At 42.4% G+C, this 26,946-nt stretch overlaps 1 protein-coding gene across 1 annotated transcript; it reads left to right on the top strand.

Moving 5' to 3' along the window:
• PPM1L (protein phosphatase, Mg2+/Mn2+ dependent, 1L) lies at positions 1 to 25,834 on the top strand. Its single transcript, XM_009582717.1, has 4 exons — positions 1 to 75; positions 1,564 to 1,738; positions 20,795 to 20,956; positions 25,488 to 25,834. The coding sequence occupies exons 1-4, from the start codon at positions 1 to 3 to the stop codon at positions 25,832 to 25,834; spliced, it is 759 nt and encodes a 252-aa protein (XP_009581012.1).
• The last annotated feature ends 1,112 nt before the right edge of the window (positions 25,835 to 26,946 follow it).

Here is a 26,946-nt window from a genome sequence, read left to right on the forward strand (position 1 = left end):
ATGGTCTTCCCATCTGCTTGTACCCATCTGTCTCTTGACTTTTACTTGGGCTGCAAGATCTTTGGGACAAGATGGGTATTTTTCCTTACGTGTTTACAGCCAGTAGAATGCAAATATTCACTCGGCTGGCACAAGACCTATTTCAGAAAATTAGTATGTATAAATTCTTCTTTTGTTTTCTGCTCTTTAGAATTGCTGCCTCAGGGAGAGCACAGAAATACCCCCCCACAGAGTAAAACCTCTTCTCAAAGGAAACATTAAACACAAATGCCTGAACTTAGACTAAAATAATTAGTATACAGTGTATCTTTTGGCCTTCCCTTGGAAGAAAACCACTATTAAAATGTAACATTAAATATCCTGTACTCATGTGGAGAGTTCGTTTAGTTTTCCAGGAATAATTTCATTCGTCTCACATGGCTTAGCTTGCAGAAAAATTGAACACAACTTCAGTGATATTTTAAGGTTGCAATTTAATCGGCAGTTGACTTTGGAAAACTAAATACAAACCCAGGAAGAGCCTGTTGCTGAGTAGAGGTAACTTCTGGTCAGTTCCAGGCCTGAAATAATATAACCTTGTTATCATTTATTTTTCTCTTTTGTCTTGAGGTTGGCAGGAGAGCTGGAGCACTGGGCAGCAGCCTTTGCTACATCTTCCTTTTCCAGTTATGTTTATATCAGAGATGGAAAGCCAAAAAGAAACCCAAACCCATGCCAGAAAGAGGACTTTCTATTCTCTCTTCTAGTGGGAGTGCAATACTCACAGGAGAGGGATGCTAATGCTTAAACACCAGAAAGCTGGTTTGTGTTTGGATCGCCCCAGGGTGTCTGAGCCCAAGCCACAAGGGAGAGAGCTGTTCCAGTCGTGGCGGAAGACCAACACCTCTCCAGAGGCAGATGCTCTTATTATTTACTACCATTTACATTTGCGCACAAGGCTCCATAACATCAGTACAACCATGCCACCTTGTGTTAATTTCTGTTTCCTTATGGCCTTGAGCAGTCAGAGAAAAAAATTTAAAAGAATTTTCCGTGTGTGGATGATTGTGTATATATATGTCATTTTTTAATGCTGTTAAACGTTCACTTCTATCTCCCTGTCCGAGCCTGGTTGTATATCAATAGCAGGTGAAGTGATTCCACTCTGTCACTTTGTACTTTAAAATTTAGAATAAAGACATTATATTTCATAGTTATAGTTTCAAAATATGTTAACGATGAAGAAATGGAGCTATTGTGGTATGTATGTGTCTAGTCCAGCATGGGTAACTCTTTCTGGATTGCCATAAACTCCCTGCTTAAGAGTAGGTTATGCCTCAGCTCAGAGGAATTTGGTCCATTATACCCCTGACTTCCTGGAAGTTTTGGGCAGGCAGGGGTCATCTGGGCAGAGAAATGACCTGTGGATTTTACACCATGGAGTTAGTAGCATTAAGAGTGTTTTATTGTGAGGAGTTACATTTGACAATGCTTTAAAATCATAAAAAAAAAATTGCTATGGATATGCATAAAGCTTTTCAAAAGAAAATGTATTAATTAAACCTTTGCCTCATTTCTGCATAGTCGGCAGCAGAATATGTGAAGTCCCGCCTGCCTGAAGTCCTAAAACAACATCTTCAAGACTATGAGAAGGACAAGGAGAACAGTGTGCTGTCTTACCAAACCATCCTGGAACAGCAGATTTTATCAATTGATCGAGAAATGCTGGAAAAATTGACTGTATCCTATGACGAAGCAGGTATATTTGTGTTTCTTTCTAAGTTACATTTTACTGAAAAAAAATCGCTCACTTTCAGTCTTTCTCTCGAATACTAGTGCTTGTGCTGGCAAATTGAACTTTGTCCTCCAAGGTATGAGGTGACTCAGTGAAACATTTCTTTCTCCTAAAATCAAGTTGAGATAGAAAATTTTCCACTTCAGTGATTGAATACTAACTAGCTGAAAGGACAGTTATTTTTCTAACAGCACTTTGTCCTTTGTAATGCACTGATGTTGATTGATCCAGCCATGCCTCTTTGTTGTCTCTGCAAGTGGTGCGACCTGGTTTCTGCTGGTTTCTCCTTCACTGCTAACTTATTTTTGGGGCTCACATAGCTAAGAGTGTACCGGAGAGTCACAGAATCTGATTTTCAAATGTGACATGATGCATGTGGATAGCCAAAACCAGATGATGCGTAGAGTGTTGGAGGCATTTTAACACTGCAGTTACAGGGGTTTTCATCTTAATAATTTGGAGGTTTTCTTAGTTATAGCTAATACTTTTTACTAGCATTTTGTTTCAAAGTAATTAGAAATGTCGGCCAGCTTTTGGATCCGTCACAGAGTTGTCCTGATGCATGGTCGTCTTTACAGTTACAGAAAAAAAAAGAGATGCTGTTGATGTTTTTTGCTCATCTTCCAAAATAGCCACCAATATCTGCTATGTGCCCACTCCCCTGAATCTTACCAAGTTTCTCGGTGTTTAGATACTTGCAGAGAAAGAATCAAACAAAAAGAGCAGTTCATTATTTTACTGCTGAATTAGTATTCACGGCAGCAAGCGGCCTGGCAGTGCGTACGGAGGTCTGTACAGACGAGCCATGTGTTTCCACTCCAGGTGTGTGCATGGCTGGCTCGCTGCGCTCCCCCAGTAGCACATCTCTCTGCATCCTTCATTTCTTAGCTTTGTCTGAGAGACGCGGAGCTCTGTTTCTCCGCTTTAACCACTCATGGCTGGGAGCTACAACACACCATCTCCTTTCATCTGCAGCCCTACCAACCAGCCTCGGGCAGCCTTGTAGTACAAAAAGAGAGTTTATACTTAGTACATCCTCATTTGGGGGTTTTTCTTAATCCCTGGGGGCACTTCCTTGTTCTGTTATTCCCCTCACCGTACCTGGCACTGTGGTGCCCTTGGGGAACCATGCTGAGCTCAGCTCCAGGTTTTCCTTCCAGCTGTTTTAGGCAGAAGCCTAGATCTTGTAACTGGGTTTTTCATCCTATTTAGATGATGTTTGCCAGACACCATCCCGAGTGGATCACTGTTTTGGTTGGATCTGATTTGATGGCACTCTGCTAAAATCACCGTCTTCTGAGTTTCTCCTCACTAGCCCAGCTCTGGAAAACCAAGCACTGACAAGCTGGTTTATTTTGTCCTATTACTTTGTACTCACGCTGCAGTGCCCTGAAGTACTTAAAATGCTCAAACTACTTATCAACTTTGTTCAGACTCCTACTCAGACTCCTACTCACTAGCGATACGATTCTTTTAAGCTACTTTGGTCTTGAAGGCACTTGAGCAACTTAAAATGCCATTTGCAGATTGCGCGTTCTGGGTACTTACAGGGCTGTGAACTTTAGTAACTTCAAGTAATTACAATGCTCTATTACTTTATCAATTATATTCACGTGCTCACCCAATAAATAAGCCTGATTCTCTCAAACTGCTTTGATCTCGAATGCTCTTGAGCCCCGTACCGTGCCATTTGTAGACTACACATGTCATGTACTTAAGGAGTCATATGAGTTCTCGAAGGACAGCAGAGTTAAAATGAGGGCGCGGGATATTTGTTTAATCACATATGGCCTGTTTTTAATGATGCATAAAAAATAAGCTGTTGTTGTTGTTGCTTTCTGTTGCTTCTGTTTATCTTTTTTAACGCAGAATTTACCAGTCCAATGAATCATGTAAATCTTTTTCCCTGGTTTGGTTGCTTCATCTCTCCAGTCATTTTGATTGATAGAAGTTTGTTAGGAAGGAAAAAATGCAGTGGAGGAAATTACTGACTCCTGCAGAAGAAAAAGCAAGCGTTTTCCTTTATTGAAAACTGCATGTTTGTACAGAGAAAATAAAGATTAAAACTGCTTGAAACACACATTTGGGGCTTTATATCATGCAATAAAACAATCATGTGGAAATGAGAAGCCACATAAATAACTAGTTTAGAAAAGTCCCAGCATATACACACATTCAGAATGGAGAGAGAGCGCAGCTCGCTGTAAAAAAAAAGCCAGAATTTCAGCTTCCCAATCAGGTAGAGACACCTCTAGAGATTAGAACACGGAGATGGAGGCCTCTCGTCATTCTAATCATGTCACTTGTTTACTGCAAAAGCAGAAATGGTGCTACCTGCTCTTGAAGTAAGATCTGATTGTGAGCAAAGCACAGAAAATGGGCAGTTAAACATAATTGCAGCAGCTGTTCGTGATCCCGAGCGCTCCAGCTATTCAGCACTTGAGCAGTTGTGTTGGTGACATTTTTCTTTTATTGGTGTTTTTCCATACCAAAGTCAATTTAATGAGAAGATCAAGCTGCTGGTGGTACATACAAAATGAAGAAAGCAATCTTTAAAAATCAAAATTATGAAAATAAAAGCAATTGTGATGTAAGGGGAAAATACAACTTTGTCTGGCGGGAGACTACGTGAGACATCAGCAAAACCCATCCCAGAGAGGCACTGTCAAGGGTTTAATTTCTGTAATCATGAGCAGTTGGAATTCCGCTACGCGTCAGCCAGGGAAACTAGAAAGTTAAATGTTTAAGGTACATGATCCAAGGGGCCAGTAGCCGACCGTAGCAGGGTGCTGCATGTAGGGGAGCACTTCCACAGCAAGGGAGCAGACCTTTTCCATCCAGGAAACCTTTCCCGTCCCTCTTGGAAGGGCCATTTTCCGAGGGTTCACAGAGTGCTCGCCCCCAGCTAACTCCCCTCGCCCCAGAGGGTAGAATTTGGTCTCCCAAAGCGGGTGGAATTCAGCTGCATCCATTTGCCAGAATAAAACAGAACTGCACTAAAATGGCTTGGGCTTCTGGTACAATTTTGCATGTCAATTTGGCCTTTCTAGCAGCATGCAATATTATAACGTGCAGCTTCGATGGACTCGACATCCTAATGCCTCTTTTTGTAAATCTTTTCCCTTTAGGAAATCAGTATATCAGAGCTACCAAATCAAATGAATTCATCTAAACATAGTCAAATGTTGACAAGATTTTTAGTGAAGTTTGACTAAGGAAGCTTTATAAAATGAAAGCAGGCCAAAAGTGACAGATGGGTACAAATCCTCTCATAATCTTTAAATCCCTTAGTTTAAAAAGTGGCATTCTTGACTAGCTAAGGCTGGGTTAATTTTGTGCAAGAATGTTTTTTCCCACTGAAGCTTTATTGGATGTTAATCCTATTCCTTCAATTTATAGCATCTCTAAACATCTGGGGTGGTCAGTGACTACTCTGTACAAATACAAGTTTAGGATATTTAAAGGCACTTTGGCATTTAACTCTGGTGTGCCAGGTAGCTAAAGCCTGCTAGGAGATTCTGGTGGTGTTTTTGTATTGTAGTCAATAGGTTTTTCTTTAATGGATGGCCCCTCTCCCCCAGAGTCCTGTAGAAATTGAGTTTCATTATTGTGCGACAAAAAAGATTAATTTCATTTTTCCCTGCCGTGAAGCAGTCATGAAAGAGATTCGTATTTACGCACTGTATCCAGAGCCAGATGTCAGGCCAAAACATGTTTCCTTAGGTAATATTTGCCAGGGTGCCCCGTGTTTTCTAGAGCCACCTGCAGGGAAAGCGGGTGGCTGCTCCTCTGCGTGTCCTCCCAGGGAGCTCATGCCTGGCCGGACCCTGCGCGCCTCTCCTTGCAGATGCAGTTTTTGTTAGATTTCATTTGAAAACCTTCAGATACAGTTGATGTTCACCATTGCTTGAGATGGTCGCTGTCGGTACCATGGTGCTTCTTAAAGTGAGTTTTTATGCTAGCATTCCACGTCCCAAATTGACTGAATACTCCGATTTTAGCAACAAAATTTATTTTCTGCTGAGATAAAATGTGGCTGTTAGCACCACAACATACTGCACTTTGTCTCCGGATGAGATGGGGGTTTGTACTCTGCCTTCCCCAGCCATGCCCGGGTGGTATGCTCTCCCAGGGCATCACACGGTCCTTCAAAGCAGGTGATGCATCATCCTCCACTCCTCGCTCCTGGCATGATTTAGTATATAATGAATGGATAAGGAATTAAATCAACTCCTTGTATTCAGCCTGTATTTCTGTGCTCCACAGAAGACTGGGTCTGGTTTCTCTAGTAGCTGCAGCTGTGAAAACCGTCTCCGAGCATAAATCCAAGGCTCAGACCTTCATTCCAACTGCAGGACCGCAACCCGGCATAGATCTAGTCCCGTGAGCATTTGCTGTTTCTGGCAAAAGTACAGAAAAGCAAAAATATCCAAGATTAAACTTCAGCCCAAGAGGCTGGCAAATCCATCTGCTTCATGCAAACGTCCATGCTACTGTGGTCGCACTGGGAAAAAGTTAGCTTTAATCATCGAGGGGCTGATGCTGCCCCTTTTTCAATTACAGTGCTCCCTTTCAGGCAGGTGTTTTCCTCAGAGAAAGTGACTACAAGGAGAAAATGAGAAAATTAAAGCAGCAAAATTGCACCACAAATATATCCTATAATTTGGGATAATAAATACCTTGTTGGGGAAAATCCTTTTTTCCAATTGCAAAGACTTTACCAGGTAAAGTCATCATTATGTTACATCGCAGTGAAGATAAAGTAAGTTATCTTTGCTGTGATGTTTATCTCAAGGTGGCTCGTGCAAAGCAATAACCCGTTAAAAATGCAAAAAGGGATCTGTTGTGTTTGTTACGTCCACCTTCTTTAAAATAAATAAAAAAGGTATTGTCTTATAATGCACACTCATGTTTGGACCATGCTTTTGGTATGAGTTTGACTGGTCCTTTTCACAGAGGTCTTGGTCTTTGGGGAAATATGGGAACACACTTTCAATAGGGGTGACTCGTCAGGTGTTTAAATCCTTGTCCTGACAAGGAGCCTCGGGAATATTTCTCTTCCAGTCTCGGCTACAGCCATTACCAGTAAGGCAGGGTATGGGCATGCTTTACTGACAGCATTGGGAAGAGCAGACATCTGTAATCTCACAATTATACACTGATAATGGTCCTGCAAAAACATGCCAAATATGAAATGACCTAAGCCTAAAAAATGGTTGGAAAGCTTTATGTAAGTTTTTAGGAGGGATTTAAAGAGCAGGAAGGAAAGTCATGCACTCAACACGATAAAAACAACAGTTGCAAAGGCAATGGGTTGCACAGAATATGCAAGAACAAAAACAGGAGAGCCGTAAAGAAGCTGTGAGGAAGAGAAAAGCCAGAAATGATACCTTTTTCTGAAGAAAAAGCATGTACAGGCAAAGCATGGTCATAGTAAATGATGTGTTTCTAGAATCTCGAGGGATGTTGCTGGGTAGGCTTTCTGTGTGCTGTGGTGAGCACCCCTCGACAAGGGTGTAGCAATCCAGTAAATTTATTTTCTGATGTGTGGCAAACACGTCGACACAGCAGATCTGTAACTAACAGCGCTCAAATGTGTCGGGGCAATGTTTATGGCTGTGCCGAAGGCTTCCTTCTGACAAGGAGAAAACCAGAGTGGCCTGCAGGCCACCGCGAGTGGTGGCTTTCTCTCCAGGTCAGGTTCGGTTTTTAAATGATTTTTAGGTATTTGATCTCAACAACATGATCTAAAACAACTCCCTTCTCTGGGTCTTTGGTTGCTGCAGTGAGAACTCGGCATTGTGCTTTTTCCAGATAATACTCTTTTTACTCTTTTTTACTCTTTATAGCCAGATGATTACTGCCGAATTTATTTAATCTCTGCCTTACACACAATGCTTTCTTTGGCACATTTAATTTCTTTTACACATTAAAGCTACATGTTAAACTTGGTCACCGCGAACCAGTGCTCTGTTTTTCTGCAGAGGACCAGTACCTACAGCAGAAATCACAGAGCAGTCTACCACGGGTAGAATTTGTCTCTTTTCCCTTTCAATATCTGCATTATAGACATCCAATTTTGGACAACTTTTCTAGAGCTCTTCAATAGTCATTTCTAGTGTGATTCAGGGGTTTATTTTAAGCATCTACTTTAGTATGTGAAGAGTCATATCCTAAACGTGCCTGCTCTTTTCCGCTGGATGTGAATTAGCTTTTGCTCACAGGTAAAATACAAGTAGACAGGCTTAGCTGGGAGCTGAACGCCAGCCTAAGGGTCTCTGTAGGTGTACACATAAAACCGTTTAAGTTACATTTCAGGGTATAGCTTCAATGCAAACCGTGTGACTCTCTAATTTCCTACATTGTGGTCTTCCAGCTTTCTAGAATATTGGCAATATTTGTAAACAACAGACATGTATTTAAGCCAGCCCAAGCGTGCTGTATTCTTTCTCTCCATTAAAATAAATTTTTATTATTCATGTAATTACAACCTTTCAGCAGAAGCTCAGAGCAGAAATAGCACTTTGACAGGTGCCTACTTGTCTGTGAAATATTCTTCACTTCCTCATCAATTTTTGAAGTAGGTCTTTTAGCTATTTAAATTTGTCAGCTAGCAGTCGATTTTTCAGAACTGACATAAACACTAACAATACTTGGTTTGGGGTATTTGGTAGACATATTAATATATTTGGTAAAACAAAAAAAATGTATTTTTATATATTTGGTGAAACCTCTGTGCAGTGTAGGTGCAATGGTGACTCTACAGGGCTGTGTCAGTAAGTTAGGGATTTTTTTTATTAATCACGTGACGTGTTCTGTTCTTACTGAAGCATACGTAACTATTTTCAGTCTTACTGTATAAATGCCACGTGCTCTTCACTTTGGTATTTACACATTTGTAGCGATTTAGAAAAATAATTTAAAAAATCTACTATTACCAAAGTCCTGCAGAAAGAGAAGAAACCAACACAGCCCTGCAGAGTGCTGAGATTCAGAAGTGTAATAGAAAATGTTTTTTAAACCATTTAATGGTTTTAATACTAATTATTACTAACTGAGCATTTCCTTTCTGTGTACTTACTGATTAAGTCTGGAAAACATCTTAAATGCACAAACTTATTTTTAGGTGGTTACTTAATTCAGTCGTAACTTGTGGTAGAGTCAGTTCAGATTTGCGGAGGAGTGGTTTGAGGTCTCCTACGTTTGGGAAAGGTTGCTCCTCCGCACTGCAAGAGTGCTTTTAAAGGCGTTTTTCAGCAATGCTGCATTGTCACCGCCTGATTGCCGTCTTTCCTGTTTGTATCTTTGGCCTAAACGAAAGACTTAAAAAGTCTGGAGAGTTAAAACCGCTATTTGAGGTTTATTTTGCATAAGTTTTTGTTAGATTTCATTTGAAAACCTTTAGATTCAATTGATGTGCACCATCGCTTGAGGTGGTTGCTGTCAGTACCATAGCGTTCTTCCTCAATTGCAGATGCACATGTTGCATGAGTAGACAGATGTGGGCATGGATTTATCTTTTTTATTATTTATTAAAAAGATATCAGACAGAGATAGCATTTGAAGACACAGCTTGCTGGAAATTCAGTGCAGGCAGCAAAAACATCTGTTCCAGGCCTCCGGAAGAAAGCTGTCCATCTCGGCGGAGGTTTGTCACCTGCTGATGGATGCAGAGATAAATGCCTGAAGGGTCTTGTGAGTAGGAGTGAAAGCAGCAAAGTTAGTTCTGCCTATAAACCTGACAGACCATTTGGAGATCCTTATTAAATTTTCCTGCATCATTACCCGGAGAAGCATAAACAGCATTGCTGTAGCAGGGTGGAGCGGCACAAAATCATTACCAGATACACCTTTGTAAAACTCTTCATTACACCCACAATTGCTAAATTTCAGTATTGAAATGAGTATCTTCAGTCTCTCTGCTCCTAGCTTTGCCATATCATGTATGAAAAGCTAATATTTGGGTTCTTCTGAAAACATTTTAAGAGGAGAATCATTGAGAAGAAAATATATTGTAATAACGTCAAGAGCATGCACATGATTTATGATCGAAGGGCGCTGCTGTGTTTCTGGAGATCGCTTGCGTTCTTGCACACATCTTTGTGTCATCTGTCCTTGCGCTCTCCCCATTTGCAGCAGCATTCAGCTCGTGCTAAGCCCTGCTTTGCATGCACAACTGCATTGCATGCCACAATCAATCACTGTTAGCCTTTTCCATTATTTCCCAGTGTTTGAATTATACATGGGGAGATGTAGGAGGAAAAAGGAGCAGGAACAAAAGGAGGCTTTCTGTTCTCAAGTGAAGCTTTCTTAAAAACCTTATCCATAATCTGTAACAACCCATTAAGGTAAAGAAGTTGGTCATAAATAAGCAAAAACTGGCTCTTCCTCGTGCTTTAACACCTGTCTAACAGTGGCAGTTGCCGAGTGTCAGCGATATTGGTGTTTTTTCCTCCCTCTGTGTGCATCTTTTCCAGGCAGCTCTGGGATTACGAGTTGCAGCTGCTGTCTGCCAGCGGCTTGGGAGTATCTTTAGAAAGGTGTTCGTCTGAGCTCCGTTCTGCCAGTTGAATTTGCTGATCTCATACAAAAGTTCCCCACAAACTGTGCTGTTTTCATTCAGCCACGTGCTGGGAGGATGATTTCTGAGGTGACAGCTCTGCCCCAAAAAAATGGACGTTCGGCAGATGTGGAGGTTTTGTATTTGCAAATGGGCAAATAAGGGTTTGATACAGAGAGCTGTAAGATACAACTGGAAAATACAGAAGAAAAAAAGTACAGTCCGAGGTGATTTTTGGCCAGACATTGGAAGATGATTAGCCCCAGAGCTTGATTAACCTGAAGAGGGGAAAAGTCACCAGCTTGATTTAAGCTGCCACCCTTGCTCAGGCCAGCCAGCCTCAATTTACAGCTCAGTAAAATCTGCATCAGCAAATTTTCTGTGTTGGATAGTGGAGGGGATGGGGACAGAGTGAGGCTTTTGAATTAAATCACAAACCTCCTTAATTTTGTGTGATTCTGGTGCGTTATCACTCCTCATCCTTTTTTCCTCCTCCTCTTCCTCCCACTCTTCTGCTAGCACAGGAAATGCAAAGTAAGATCTCAATCCCTTTGGACAGGGTACATGTTTGTATTTCTAATTTGGTGATACACCTTGGGCACTGAATAAATAACTCTTAAATACCACCTTGCTGTACAGCTCTTCCTGTATACTAATAAGTTCCTTATTTGTTCAGGAATTAAGGCGAGTGATCCGTCATGGGAGTGCCTCAGGGCTAGCTGGAGAGAGATATTTACAGTGGTCCTTAATGAAATTAGCTGCAGCCTGATAGACGGTCCTGCCAGCGATGGGTGTTAGTCCTTCGTGAAACCTGGCCACAGGAGCCGAGGGATAATGTACTCATAGTAAAAACCCATTTGTCGGATGCGATTGCCAGCCGCAACAGGGATTTTCGAACAGCCCTGTTCAGGCTGAGTGATGCGGAGATGTGCGCAGCATCTGTAAACTAGCCATTAGTTACACTGTTTGTGAAGGATTTGCTAATTATATGTCTTGAGTTCAGTTTAGTGCCTACCTGCTGACACCTTATTTATAGCTGCTGCTTTAAGTCTGGTATTTATGGCTCAGGCACCTCAGGAAAGTGCAGGTCAATTCCTGGGGTTCAAATGAAATTTTGCAGCCTTGATCCTTTAGTCAGGGCTGAGGTAAAGCCAGAGATGTCATAGGACTCAGCACAAATTGGATGCTTTCAATTATTTTGGTGGTTTTTTTTTTTCCAAGTGGGATTTTCATTTTGCTCCTATTTTTTCCGTGTGATTACAGGCCTCGTTACAGTTGAATGTTGCTAATAAAAGCCTGTTGAGCATCTAGCATAACATTTTCTAACTAGATCAGGTCAGTCATATTCTTTCCCGGCCTCGTGGGGCAGCATGTGGAGCAGCGGCATTGCTGACCTTATTGCTGACGCTTAAAATCACCGAGCATCGGCTGTCCCTGTGCCACCACCGGCAAACTTCTGCTTTGCTTAAAATGTAGGGCAGCTCCTGCAGCAGGTCGGTCCCAAACTGTGTCCCTCAAAGCCAGTTAGTGTCGTAAACGTAACATCTTTAATATCTTTGGCACTGTGATTGTGGAGGGGTTTATTTGGCTGACGTTGCTAAGAGGATGGAATCCCTTTTTTTTTCTTTTTTTGTTTGTGATCAGTTCTGCAGACTATGTTTTACATTGAAATTTGATGTATTTCCATAATGGGAAATGCAAAGCTGTAGATTTCTAATGCATCCGTAGAAGATCTGTCGTACAGATCATAGAACTTGGGACAAAGCAGAATACGCATATCTCACTGTAAAACTTTCAGTAGCTTTTATTTGTTTTTAAACTTTTATCCAGCTCTTCCTTAGAAAAGTTAAGATATTGTTATTTTGAGGGAATACCCTTATCTTTCCCAATGAAAAATGTACAACTTCTTCCTGAACACGCTGGGTTCATGTGAGCAGCTTTTGTTAACAGAGGCAGGTATTTTGCTGGGCTTGGAGGGGTCGTGATATCCTCCGGCTCCTCTTCTGCCAGCCATTTGACCCGACAGAAATCCCACCGCTTTGTTCTGAGATAGCTCAGCACAGTTGCCGAGCTAAACAAAACCAAGCTAGTTACTGCCTTGGGTCAGAGTTACTCTGATCTCCTAGGGATGCTGCCAGTTCAAAGGAGATAAATTACATGAAATTGCCCCTAAATCTTAGTTCTGCCATAGAGGTCTAGGAATTGGGGAAAACATGTTCAACAACAGATTGGGGGGGGAGGCGGAAATTAGGTGTGATTCCTATTTGAAACTTTTGGTTTTCAGTTTATACAACCTGTGCTTTTCAGCAAGGGAATGCTGCGTGCTTGCCGTCGTTTGAGCTGGGGGCTGCACTTCGTCTGCTCTGCCTGACATCTGTAAACCTCATGCTAAGCTAGGCCCTTCGCTCTTGTTGCTTGGCTTATGTAGCAGCTGGTTAGAGCTATTGTAGGAGTATGGTTTGAAATAGCAGTAGCAGGTTCCCTGCCTGTATATACACTACATTGCATGATCGCCTACAGTCATTGTAGTTTCCAGTGCTTCAGGAGCTCTTACAATCAGAAGAATTCAGACTTTGCAGCTTGTGTGCAAACGGTAGTGTTGCACTGACCACGCAGACTGTGTTTCGTGGATATTGAAGGCTCACAGGGAAGTGTCAGCAAGACATTTCTTTTCCTCTCATGTACAGACCTTAGCGTAGGCATTTTTTCTTGTCGTATTGCTGCAAGGTTGCACGGGAGGTTTAACTGCTGCAGAACGCCTGAGCCCGTCTGCAAAGGAGATTGCATGTGTGGTTTTCTGCACTTCAGTTAGCCTGATGACATACAAAAATTTCTAAAAAAATTTCAGAAAAAAATAAACCGTTTTCAGCATATTTCTACTTCTAGCGTATTAAATGCTAGAGCGGGATGTTCAGGTGAAACTAAATATGGGAGCGATGCCAAGAAATTGACTTTCCAACTGAAATGGAGATTCCCTTTGTATTAAGATTATTTTTCATAAGGACAAGACATTAATCACGTGGTGCTAGGATAGCGCGAAGGTGGGAGCGCTCCCCGTTTCTGCTGTGGTATTGATGAGGCAATGTCAGAGCAGTCTGGAAGATGGAGAGGCTGCCCAAAAGGGGTTCCTTTTTTCAGTAATTAACTTTTGTTACCTGATGCACAAAACTTCCTTCCAGTTCTTGTTTTCCTACCTGGAAAACACTTTTAGGTATTTTTTACATAGCTGAGTTGGAACATCTACATGAATCTGTTAGTCTGGAAGTATATCCCAAATATGGTGAATATAATATGATTAATGGTAAACATGATTGAGTTATATATACATACTCATCAATTAGACAGGAAAATAGGGTCTATCTAAATAGAAATACAATATGGTTCTCTGTTTCAAATATAAAATCTTGAAATAGTACTGCATACAGGCGGGTAGGAATTGTTTCATGGTGGAAATTAAGCTACAATCTTATAAAGATTTGAAGTAATTTCTATGTATTTCTAAGAATCCGATGGTTCCTTTAATCTATTTTAGAAGAAGGAGTTACTTTAATTTTAGGGGAAAAAAACATTCTGTTGAGATGATTAAGGAATTATGAGACCGTGAATTTTTGGAATGGTTATTTTTAGGTTCATACTTTACAGAACTGACTTTTGCAGAGGAGTTTTGTTAACTGAAAGAAAGGGCAGGTGCAGCTCATTTGTAGGAACACCACCACTGAGGGGATTCAGGGACGAATGCCTGTATGATGTGTAGGCTGTTCAGTCCCGTATACCTTGCAAGACATTTGAGGAAAAGGAGGTGGGTACTTTAAAAATGCAGATTTATGTTTGAAAGGTATTGTGAGTGATCAGTTTATTTCATTCGCAGGCGGTTAGCCCAGTAATCTGCCGAAATTGTATATTTTGGAGATTATAATAGCATTTTCTCTAATATGCATAGCTTCTGCTAAAAGAAATTGCGTAGCTATTTAAACATTTCAATAGCCTATAAAGGAGTAAAGGACGAAGAACTGCTAATGAGCACAATTAGCTGGGCCTTTCACAAAATCTTTGATGAAGGTTGGATGTCATTAGAGAAGCCGAAAATGCACATGAAATGGCGCCTTGGATTAGAAACCAGCCAAGGAGGAGGCGCGCAGATCGCTGGGATCCAGCAAAAGGTCTATCTCAGCAAAAGGTTTTACAGTGATCCCACCCCAATTACAGGTTCTTGGGATCATTTTTGTTTGCAGAACTGTTGTTTTCAGTACATGATTTGTCCCTCCTTTTCTGTGCAGACACGGTGGTTTGGGGAGCATCAGAGCAAAGAAAGGGCTTCAGCCTCTGCAATTCCTGCAGTTTCTCTCACTGCTGTAGCACGAATGAAATGTGAATGTCTGCTGCGTGGTTTTATCGTTGCTTATCTTACAGATAAGCAATGGATAATTAGATGTATTTTTATGGCTTTGGATTAGAATTGGTGGGTCACTTGGAGGGCACGTGGAGGCGGCGTTTCATGATCTTGATGGACTCATACCACTTTTTATCCACACTCCTGGTGACTGGGAAGCAAGAGACTCCCTTACCCTCCCTCATATACTTACTTACAGTGTTTTTCTCAGTCTTGCCTATTCCATAGGCTATAATCAAAGTTTTATTTGCATTGCCTGAGGGGTATGTGCAGAGCATGTAAAATAGAAATTCAGGAGACACACGGCTGGTCTCGACGGGAGGAGCTGAGGCAGATGGGCGCAGAGGGCAGCTATATTAATGATAAAAATGTCACATATCTGCCCTGAAAACTACTGGAGTCTTATTGTTTAGGATTTAAAGTCCCTGTAAGGCAAGTGGAAATGCATGGCCTGTAAATGAGAAAGAACCTGCATGCAGTTGCTAGTGGAGAGTAAATATCAATCTATATTTGTGTTTATCCTGCTTTTTGCACTGTTCTGAGTAATTCTGTTTCCTTCTGGAGATTATTGAAGCTCAAAAATACTAGTTCTTGCTTAATTAATGTGTGAATTCAAGCTTGAGCACTGTTGAAAAAAGATGGGAAGGGGTTTTTTGAGTTGCTTTTTGTTTGTTTTTTGATCAGTCCAGCCAAGTAAGTACCGAATTTCTTGACCTGCAGTCGCTCTGAATGCATTTCTGCTCAAAGGGTATGGCAGACCTCTACTCTCCAGCGGTCAGGCATCACAGGAGTGCTATTGTACACCGTCAGTTTGTGAAAGGGGATCCAGACTTAACAAAAAGCGGTTGTGTGAGTTGATTTAACATACCTCCCATCCGACTTGGGGTCACTGATAAGGCAGGACTGGCCGGAGCTGTTATTCCAGTGTCAGTTCAATGCCCGGAGAAGGGATCTGGCTGCTTCAAACCTGCTGCTATTTTCAAAGATACTGTCAGTGCAGGGCTCATGCTGTTCACATAGACATTTTCCCCAGCTCTATGTTCTCCTGTGTTCTACAAAACGCAGACTGCGGAAGCTGTGTCCATCCGAGCATGGTGCAGGTCCAGGCACCTGGGATATTCCCTTTCTAATTAAGGTTACTGGGGATCTTTTTCCCTGCAGCTTCACAGTGGTCCCAGCTGGTGCAGCCTGCCTCCTCCTTCTGCAGACCATCTCAAAGGCTGCGCATCCTTCACCTTCTTTGTGCACTTCCAGTCACTGCCTTGTCATTTTCTGGTCTCTTTGCATGTCTCTCAGTCTCTCTCTAAAAATTAATATTGATTACATTTGGATTTTTTCTTTCTCTTGTCACTTTGCTTTGTTTCCAGAGATGAGATGAGACTAATTTCCTATTGCACAGACTTCTGTTTAATACAGATGAGCTGTCACAAGCCCTACCTGTGTGGGAATTAATGTAGTTTTTAGCCCTCTGGGGTTCAGTGCTTTTAGGCTAAATGCTAAGAGGACAGTGTTGGTCTCTGCAAAGATAATGATGATGGTCCCTGGTTTTGAGGTCATCACTCTGCCAGTTTTCTTCTTTTTCCCTCGGAGTGAAGCTGAATGAAACTCCACATCAGACGTGTTAGAAAGCTGAGATGAGGCAGCAAAGTGTCTGCTCCTTCTGCCATGGTGGCACCACGGGGTGCCTGATAGTGCTTTTCACGCTGCCTCACCAACTCGAGGTTTGAGGGCAGCATCATGGGACGTTGGAGTGGGAAATGACGCCTGGGAAGCTCATGGGGGAGAGCCTATGGCACTGACGACCCTGTCCAAACCGGGCTGCAGGAGATGGGCAGTGAAAGCGTTGAGATAAATATCTGCAAAGAAAATGGGCTGACCCTTTAGTTGAGAGAAGAGACCCCTCTGGGTGGAGAAGCAGGTGCGGAGGTCTGTATGGAAACACCGGTGATGTATATGTTTGCAGATGGGGCTATGCAGAAGCAAGCCTAGAGAGGGGACTGGGGGCTGGCCAGACTGGACTTGAGAGAGGAGAGGGATGAAGGGGTCTTCAGAGATGCTTGTGGTTAGAGAAGCAAAGGGGAAAACTAGGAGAGAAGAGTGTCTCATCAGCCGAGAAGAAGCGCTGAGCTGGCTGTGCTGGAGGCAGAGGGACGAGAAAAGCTCGCTGTCTGCCCTGCAGCTGGAAAATGCTGTTACGGGCTCGGCGGAAGCCATTTCGATGGCGAGCCTGGGGCAGCGGCTGCGTTGGAGGAGGCGTAGCGTGGAGCTGGAGGGAAAGAAACCTCCGGCAGTGACTGCAAATGGCATCTTCAGTGACCTCACGGCTGAGAGAGGAAAGCAGTGTTAGCCATAAAAATCATCAAAGGTAATGATATTTTTTTAAAGACGGGCATTACAAAGATGCGCTGCAAAAGAAAAGAGCCAGAGAAGCACAGGGACGAGGCGATAACGAATAAAAAATGTTAAAATCAAGTCACTAGAGCAAGAAGCCAGGTCGATGGGAGGCAGCACGTGAGCAACCTCGGCACGCGTTGTACAAATGGGGAAGCAACGGTTAAAACGTAGGAGGGGGAAGTCTTGTTTCTCAGTTTTGTCTGAGAAGGAGACTCTGTGCGAAGAGCCACAGAAAAGGTGGGGGAGGACTGGGAAAAGCAGTGGGAAGGACAGTTGTTCAGGAGGAAGAGCCTTGGCCGGGGACTTCTGCTGTTTAAAAGCCTGAGATGAGGGCAGGGTGGAGGTGTGATTTCTCATGAAGGAGGGTCGAAGAGAGCGATGAGGGGGAAGAGGAAGGGAAGAGATTACATGTGCTGATGGCCTGAAACCTGTGGGGCATGAGAGACTTGGACAACAGAAGGAAAACTCGGCAAAGAGGGAGAAAAGAAGCGACGTGGCGAGCACCTGGTGAGATTAACTGCACTTTGCTAATGGATTAGGATGAGACGAGGGCTCTGGGGGAATTTCAACCAGCTTGGGCCATCCGGAGCCAAAGAGCTCTGGTCCTCATCCCGAGCTGCCCTGTCAGTGGGGATTTGGAGCCTGGCGTCTGCAGGATTTTTTGATGCTGCAGGCAAAGCGCCAGATCTCCAGCAGCTGCAGCGTGAGCTGGATCATGCCTGGGCTCTCTAATGCCTTTTAATGTATTAATCAGGTCTTGTTTGCACTCTGGTGACTTTCCCTCCTTTCGATAAAGCGGTTTTCTGAAAACTGGTAGAGCCGATGCAGCCTTGACTTTTACAAGGTGCCTTGTCTGATACTAAAATACAACACCAATAATCTTACCTGACTTAAAAAAAAAGAACAACAAACTATCTCTGCAGCCAGTATAGTACAGGTTTTAAATTTTCTGGTGATTTTCTTTGTAAACTGCTCAGCAGAGTATTATTCAGGCAGCTGCATCGAGGGACTAATATAACATGTGTTCTCAATTTTGGACCCTTTATGTTGGGAATTTTCCGTTGTGCAATTGCATTAAATCTGAGGCGGCTGACAAGAGCACGATGTTTTCTAACTCCACACAAGGTTAAATGACTGAAATAAAAATAGATGGAAAAGAAAACAAAGTAAAATAAGTGTGCTTTCTCATGTAATGGCAGGCAGTAGCGTGAGGTCAGGGACTTAACGATAGCCCAGCCATCAGTCAGGGACTGTGAAACAACTGATCCTTCCTCAATCACTTTGGAAATTATCTTCTGTTTCAGGCACTTGTTCTCTTTCATTCACACAGATCATATAACCAAGACAACTGTGGTCAAAGTTATCATTTTTATATAAATTGTGGTAATAATGACTATATTTGTGAAGCATTTTACTTTCTAGACGCCAGGGCTCTAGGATGTTATTTGCAGTATTTTCCTTACTAGGAAACGTATGATTTTTACTACTGCCTGTAGGAAAAATACACGCTGGGCTGGTGTCACGGGAAGGGGGAAGGCAATCTGCGGAGCAGTAGGGTGGTCTTGCACACAGGAGAGTTGATGAATTTAAAAATGCAAATGTCAGGCCAAGACAGCAGCTAGAGGTAAAGCAGGAGCTCTGATCTTCAGAAAGAAGCGTCAGTTGGGTGGTGGATCACGGAGCCTTGCAGCTTTGCGTGCGGCGCGTCTCCTGCAGCCCGCTGGGATCCTTCTGGAGTTGGTTTTGGCTCTGTATTCCCATCCAACAGGGCTTTCACTTTTGCCCCCGACTTTACATCTCACAGGTTTTGTTTTCAACCCAAATTGCAAAGGTGGCTGTTCTTTTTCTCGCTGAAGTTTAGACGAAATGTCAGAGCAGCTTCATTATTATTTTGCTGTCTTTGTGCTTTGGATTACTGGTATTTTCATTACCAAGTCCTCTGGCGTTAGAGCAGGTTTGTTCACCAGGGTACGAAGGCCAGACACCTGCATCCGAACAGGGTGGGCATCCAGCAGGCAGGTGCCCCTTTCAGCACAGCCTTCTTCACACCCTTCGGTGCAATCTCGTTTAGCCCTCAGAGGAGGTATTTCTTGAACAGGCAGCTCATTTTGCTGGGTTCCTTGGGTGATCCTGGTAGATGGGTTTCTGTTGTTAGCTGAGCCATTAAGTCGTGCAGTTAGTAGGGGGTTTTAGCAACAAATGAGAAACTATAGGTCTGCAATATGTCAGTCAATTGCCAAAAATTATATATATATGTATATGTGCCTGTATTGTGAAAAAATAGCTCTAGTTTAGAGCTGTGCAAGACAGACCATTAAGTTAAAAATAAATCTTCAGAACACAGTGCATCTGAACACAAATTGTTTATTACTGGCTATTTTATTTATACCAGTCGTGGTATAAATACTATTATGGGAAATGCTGTTCCCATACTGACATGGGAACAGCAAAACGTAGTTTTTAGTTCTGGGTTTGGACAGCAACGCAACAAGCGGCAGCTATGAAAATTTAGCTTTAAGACCACAGAGCATAGACTTAAACCCCAGGAGCAAAACTAGGCGTCAGGATGCCACTGATGGTAGACAGTGCTAGAATGCCCTGTTGCCGGCATTTTCCTTAAAACCGCATCTTTGTCTGATTAGAACATACAAGCAGAGATGCGTTGCTTTGTAACACTGCTGTTGGTTGAGTTTCGTTGCTGGGGCCCTTCATCAGGCACGCTGGCCCCGAGTGCTTCTTCCAGAGCACCCCAGCTGTGGATGCAGCTTGTTTTTAACAAATAATCAGATGTAAATTAGCAACAGAGGTGAAAACTCAACCATGTGCTTCTCTGGTTTTTTTTTTTCCTTCTTCTAAAAGGAAAAGAAAGCAGCTATTAAGTTAATTTTATTTACTGTTGAAGGATACTAGAGTACCTTTTGTAAAAATTTTAGCAGCGCCATGTAATCTAAACTGAGTGCCAGGCACATTCCCTTTTGATGTTTGTTAATGTATATCTAAAAACTTACTTGCCATCTTTCTATTCTAAAATATGAATGAAATTGTGACATCTGGTCCAAAGCCCGTGCAAGGAATATTGGTAATCGGTGGAGTCTAGCTCACGCTAGCTAGAAGGCGAAAATATAGAAAAAGCATCGTCTTAATGGGCTCTGCTTTGCTCAACATTCATTCCACTTAAATGAGGAAAATAAAAACTACAGTGTTCTCACTTGAAAAACAGCCAATTTTTCCAATATTTTTCTGCCACCTTAGCCAACAAATACTATGCCTGTTGGACACGGTGATCAATGACTAATTACATTTTCTGTGTTTTTAAAGGTTAAAGTAATTAAAAATGTCAAATCTTTTCCTCTTTTCAATTAAAAAAAAAACAAAACTGACCTCAGTTCTTGAGGGGACGAGGGAGGAGAGCTCTGTTTTACCCATGCGTGGTCCAGTGCAGTAGTTTCAGTTCACAGAAGCTGCGAGTGGGCTCTGGGGCTAATTTGTACTTTTATTACTTTCCTTGGCCATTAGGAGACTGGAATCCACTACTCCCACTTCAGCCCCTCTCTGCCATTATTAATAGGAAGAATATTTTCCTGCTAATCGTTTTTATATATATATATATACACACACACACACACACCCCCCCTATATATTTGTTTTGCTTCCCATTCCCTTCTATTTTTTCCAGGTACAACTTGTCTGATCGCGCTGTTGTCAGATAAAGAACTCACAGTGGCCAACGTTGGTGATTCACGAGGAGTCTTGTGTGACAAGGACGGGAATGCTATCCCCTTGTCACACGATCACAAGCCCTACCAACTGAAAGAGAGGAAGAGGATTAAAAGAGCTGGTGAGTCGTAACGGTTTTGCTTTGGATTGAAGGTTCATCTTTTTTCTTCTCTACTCTGTCAATAATATAGACTTTTCCCCTGAGAGAGACTGAAAAGTACCAGACTGAGGCATCAGCAGATAAAATCTTCCATTATTAATACGGCACTTTTCAGTGGGATTTCATGGTGCAGACAGAGAAGTGGAAGCAGATCCCTTAATGAGCCAGTGTCAGAGTAAGAAGAGCAGCCCTTCATCCTCAACAGCCAGTTGACCATCCCGGCCAGTTCCCTTGTGATCTCTGCAGGGAGCAAATTAATAAACAGGAGCAGCAGCATTTCAGGCTGCTTCACACCAAACCGTATCAGCAGCCTGTATGTGAGAGGCTGGGTCTGAAGCTGAGTCAGCTTTAGTTCCTAAAATAAGCAGAGCATGAATCTATTTCATCAAAGCTATTTTTTGTTCCCTTATAGTGACTGCTAATGAGCACAAACATGTAAATTATAGCAGGAGTATAGGGAAAGAATACAACAGCAACCTTTCTGCAATAAATCTCTCTCACTTTCATCACTTGTCAGTTTAGCAACCTCCTGGGCTAGAAGTTACATTTGGATCATCAAGTTTAATAGCCAATTCCCCATGAGTTTGTCAAAAAGTCTCTTTTGAACCCGTTTCTGGTTTGGCTCCCACAGCAGCCTGCAGCAGCAAATTATTTGATGAAGAAAAAAAAGTTCCTCTTGTTTGCGTTAAACCTACCGATGAGTGTTGCCTTCAGAGATGTGTTGTCTCTCTGCCTCCACGTCTTCCTCTGTAAAGTGGAAATAACAAGTTTTTCCCTGAGTATAAAACATTTTTAAAACCTACAGGTTATGACTACGCTTACACCAGCATAAATGCCCAACATGCGCGATGTGCGCTTTCCTCTCAGTTTGCTTTTATCGCCGAGGAGGCCCAAGAGCAGTGGGGATCCTTCCTGCTGCTAGACAGAGGGCCGAGGTCGTGCATGTTCCCCAAAGCAGAAGAAATAGTATACAGATCCTAAGAAGGAATAGGAAAATCTTGGTCTCACTTTGCTTCAACTCTGCATTTGGGCAATGTATCAATAAAATCTGGAGATTTTTCTGCAGAATTGCTTCCCTCTTAGCTGAGTTCAGGGCCTCTATGCAATTGTTCACTTAGAGAAGGCCTTCACGTAGGAGAAAAAAAATAATTTGGGTGTTTCTTTTGTGTAGAAGTGAGGCTTTATAACACAGCAACGTGAAAAATGAACCTGGATTTTTGCAGGAATTTCCAACTTTGGAAGAAATTATTTTAATAGACAGGTAAATGTTATAACTATCTGCAGCTAAACAACAAATATTCTATCTAGCCTAGTGGCTTAATGAATTAACTTCTCTGTTTCCTATTGCCCCATTATATTATCATGATTGATATGGCCTCATAGTGCTGTTAAAAACATATAATCCAGTTTATACTACTGCCGGATACTTTTACATTTTGGAACATCCCTTCTTTACATACAGTAAGTGTAAAATTGAAGCGAAGTGCCCAAACTGAATTATCAAGCCTACATTGCTACTGTGACAAAAGTACCTGACTTTTTTCCACCATCTAGATTCTTTCTTGTCATGTAGAACTGAAGTGACAATAACCACATCATTATGTTACATTTTGGTTTTCCAACTTCACATTGCGCTGTCGAGCTGCACTGTCCTGTGCCCTGTAGGTAGTTATAAAATGACTGCACGTTGGTGTTAGTAGGATTAGATTTCATTTAAAAGTGAAATCCATATAGCCACGGTTGAGAAAATATCCTTCAAACCTCAGTCTCATATAAATCAATTTGAGGCAGCCCGAAACAGCAGCTCGAAGAAGAGTGTGACTTGCCCTGTGCATTTCAGCGGGGCGTTAACATCGGGTTGACAAGTCTAAACTAATCCATCATTTTTTGCTGCCACGGTGGACGTTAAGGAGGCTCGCTGCTTGCTGCTCTCGGTGGTCGGTGGATGGGGAATGAATTCAGTCCTTCTCTTTTCCCCACTCCCAGCAACTGCGTACAAAGTCTTTGTCAACCCACAGCCTGAAAAAAAATTCCCATTTATCAGTTGGACGTGACTTGAGCAGCTCTCAAAGCCCCAGAAGCCAACGCTCAGGTTTCTCGTGGGAGTTCCTGCAGTGCGTACCCAAGCCTGCAGCCAAATGCCAAAAGGAAAGACAGCAGCTAAGAGAACAGGGCAGGGCGCTCGATTTTGAGCTGAGGTGCCTCATCCTGTGGAATTACCTGCTCCGTGGCGTGGCTGTGTAGTTAACAGCACCGGCCACAGGGTTTTTGTCAAGACGGACTGTTATTTTCAGAAGAGGCTGGCTGATGCACGCTTACAAGTGCTGCGGTGCCGCTCGTCTCGCAGCTGAATGAGATCGGGGTCCCACCACTCTGACTCGTTCCTGTGGGATAGGGGAATGCATGTCCTGTGACACAAGGATGCTGGTTTCCCCAGAAAACACAAGGAATCTCCTTCCAATCAGGAGCTTGAGCAATATATATAGTATCAGCGTTAGACATTGGCCTTGAAACAACTGTGGTTTTGGCTTGTGAAGTTGCAGAGGCACAAGGTGACTGTCACTGACAGAAATTTAAGTCATTCCCCTTGAACATAATCCTCTGAGCTCAGCTCTTGCTAACATGCAAAATGTTTGTGCGGTTGCCAAAAATCTTCTATTTCTTTAATGCCTTTTCTTCTCTGGTGACAGTCAGCGCTGCGGAATGTTTGGTTTTCTATGAGTATTTTTATGTATTCTGTATGGGTGGCTTTATAAAAGAAAATACTAGAAGTGCCAACAGACACCTCAGCAAACCACAGGAATTCAACTTGCGCCGTAGGCAGTTCCAGGTGCCACGCGAGAATGGCACCGAAAAGTCACTTTGTATGCGTAAGCACAACCTGCAGCGAGTCAGCAGCATCCGCTATCTCCTCTGCAAGTACAGTAACGGGTGCAGGCATTGCTGTCCTCTAATTGTGTGTAAAATGCCTACTTAAAAATGCCTTTCTTAATTGCATTTTGCTTCCCCTGTCATTCCAGTACGTACATATGATTACACTCCAGGTACTATAGTCCTAATCACTTATGAAGCCCCTCCCTGTGCTGGTGAGTAGGTGGCTGTGTAAGATTCAGCTGAGGCCCATAAAGAGGAGTTGCGGTAGGCTCACCAGTCCTTCCTTTTTTTGACTATGGAAGGAAACATCTTCATAATGGAGACTCCCTAGAAGTATTCGTGAAAACACCCAGCTAAAAAGTTTTGTTTCTGCTGGTTTTAACACAAATCAAGTTTCAAGCTTTAAGCAACAGTCATTAAATGAACTGTAGTTTCACCTGAAAGCAGAAGGAATTTACAGATTAGATCACCCAACCAGGAATGGAAATGCTATCATAAGATTTAGGTGACTAGGTGACTGACAAATAACGTATAGGCTGAAGCGCAGAGCTGAAAACATTCTGATAACTACAAAGAACAAAGACATTTATAAGAACACCAAAGCACACAGCTTGCAGATATAAAAGACTACAGTTCACCTAAATTTGTCATACATTTTCATGTTCCATGTTTGCAAATTATTTGTCCTCAAATGACTTTTCATTCATGTTAAGATGACAGGAATATTGCTGTGAAACAGTGGAGGCAGTGGCACGCAGATGCATGCACAGGAATTGAAGGAGCCTAAATTTTACTCTTTGACATTGAACTGTATAGTTCCCTCCCTGGCACAACCAGACTGTGTAACAGCCAGGTGCTGGCTGTGTCAGAATCATCGATTTCTGTGCAAAACATATCTCACTATAAGCAACCCCTAAATAAAATCTGTATTTTCGACTAGAAGTACCCTTAATCCTGGTGATGGTAAAATCAATCAGGCAGATGCCACACTGCATTTTTCTGACTTGAAGTAAGATTTTGTGATCGGTTTGTTCACAACAGTGTTTTGGTCCTTTTTGACACAGCTCATTCAAGGCAGTTTGATAGAAGAGCCTATAAATGTTTTTGCACTTGCTTCTTTGCTTTATGCCTTAAAAGTGAGATGTGCTTCCTACTGCAGGGTGTTTCCAGTGTTGTTTCTTTCATAGATCTTCTGAAATGGGGAAAACGTAAACTACACAGAAGAAGGAGGGGTTTACTGACACAAGAATGTAAAGATTTGCTTTCAGTGTTTTTGTCTTAACATTGCCATAAGGCTTTCTGAACAGTCAGTTGTGTAGTACAGGAATACCGGTGTTCAATAAGTTGTCGGTCTCACTGGGGGAGTGGAGAGCATGAAGCTGCTTCGTTTGAAAGCAGAGCCATTCCTGACTTCTCTGCTTCAGCTGTTTCAACAGCACTAGCAGCCACAATCCAGCTCTTCCCTGCAGCGCTCAGAGATTTTCTTAAGACATCTCCTGCTTTTTGAGATACGTAACATCTGTATACCTGAGGATACTGCAGGGTGAATTTTTGGGTGGGTCTGGCAGGAAGCCAGAGAAATGCTTTAACTTTAAAAAGTGTTGGTATTTCTCTCCAGGTGGTTTTATCAGCTTTAACGGCTCCTGGCGTGTTCAGGGGATCCTGGCCATGTCCCGCTCGTTAGGAGATTACCCTCTGAAGAACCTGAATGTTGTCATTCCTGACCCTGATATTCTTACCTTTGACCTGGACAAACTGCAGCCAGAGTTCATGATCTTGGCGTCGGATGGTCTGTGGGATGCTTTCAGCAACGAGGAAGCTGTCCGATTCATCAAGGAACGCTTGGATGAACCACACTTCGGTGCAAAGAGTATAGTTCTACAGTCCTTTTACAGAGGATGCCCTGATAACATCACAGTGATGGTGGTCAAGTTCAGGAATAGCAGCAAAACAGAAGAACAGTAATTACCAGTGGTTCTCTGCCTCACTCTGAACTTACAACAAACTCTTACATTTTAAACATAGTAGAAAGCTCTAGTAAATACCATTAAGATTCTACACAAAAGGAACAGATCCCTCTGGTCTTTGTTCTTTGCTTAACAAAAGGAGCAATACAACAAATACATTCTGAGTGATTATAAGAATTAAGTTTGTTCACATGTACCTGTCTCCTGTGACCTTGCTGCTCCTTAGAAACTAACTGTAATCTTCCATTTCAGAATTTTCTTTCCAAATTCTGTGTAGACTTTTCATTTGGTTCCTTACCTCTCATTTCTAATAGTCAAAGGTTCATTCAGATGCACAGCAGGGTCAGGGCAGTGCTGCCGCTTAATAGCAAGTGATAGGAATGATGCTGCTTTTCACCTGTAGGTGTGACTCTTCAGAACGATGCTCTCGTGTTTCTCATCTCTTTTCTTTTTTAATCTGCAGTGATAAGGTTGTATAGGAAAAGGTTTGCGATTATTGGCCTGTTACTGATATGAAGGAGGAAGAGGAGCCAACTGCTAGCCTGCTACCGCAGAACTGGCTCTCTCGCTTTCTTTAACCTCCCCCCTACCCTTAAATAAATCCCGGCCAAGCATGTGATTAGGTATAGTTACTGAACTACCTGAAGCCACATGTTTATTCAGTCTGTGCATTACTCGAATAATATTTCTTCTATGCCATACTGTATTCAAACCAACTAATGTTAAACTTCAGCAAAATACTCTGAGGTCTGACACCTTCTATATCAAAAAATAGCTCTGTTGTGATACAAGAATGTCTGTCATTCACCGAGACTCACCCTTAAGTTAGTTTTTTGGCATGGACTTTTCATAGGCATGTAAAGAAAGAGATGCAAGATAAAATTAATTTCGTTAGTGACTGTTTGGAAAACTAACCAAAACAGGGCATTCCTTAGAGCTACCTAGATGGAAGTCAAGCCTCTTAAAGACTTCCTTGTACCACTGCAGATTAATTTGTGGTGTTAATCCAGGGGAAGACCACTTTAGAACCAGTTTTTGGTATAATATATAAATGCCAGGCAGTGTCATTGCACTGTAGAGATGAAAGCTTGTGTTAAATCTAGATAAAAA

This window comes from Fulmarus glacialis, unplaced genomic scaffold, assembly GCF_000690835.1.
Source record: "Fulmarus glacialis isolate BGI_N327 unplaced genomic scaffold, ASM69083v1 scaffold4558, whole genome shotgun sequence".
In the NCBI taxonomy this organism is placed as follows: Eukaryota; Metazoa; Chordata; class Aves; order Procellariiformes; family Procellariidae; genus Fulmarus; species Fulmarus glacialis.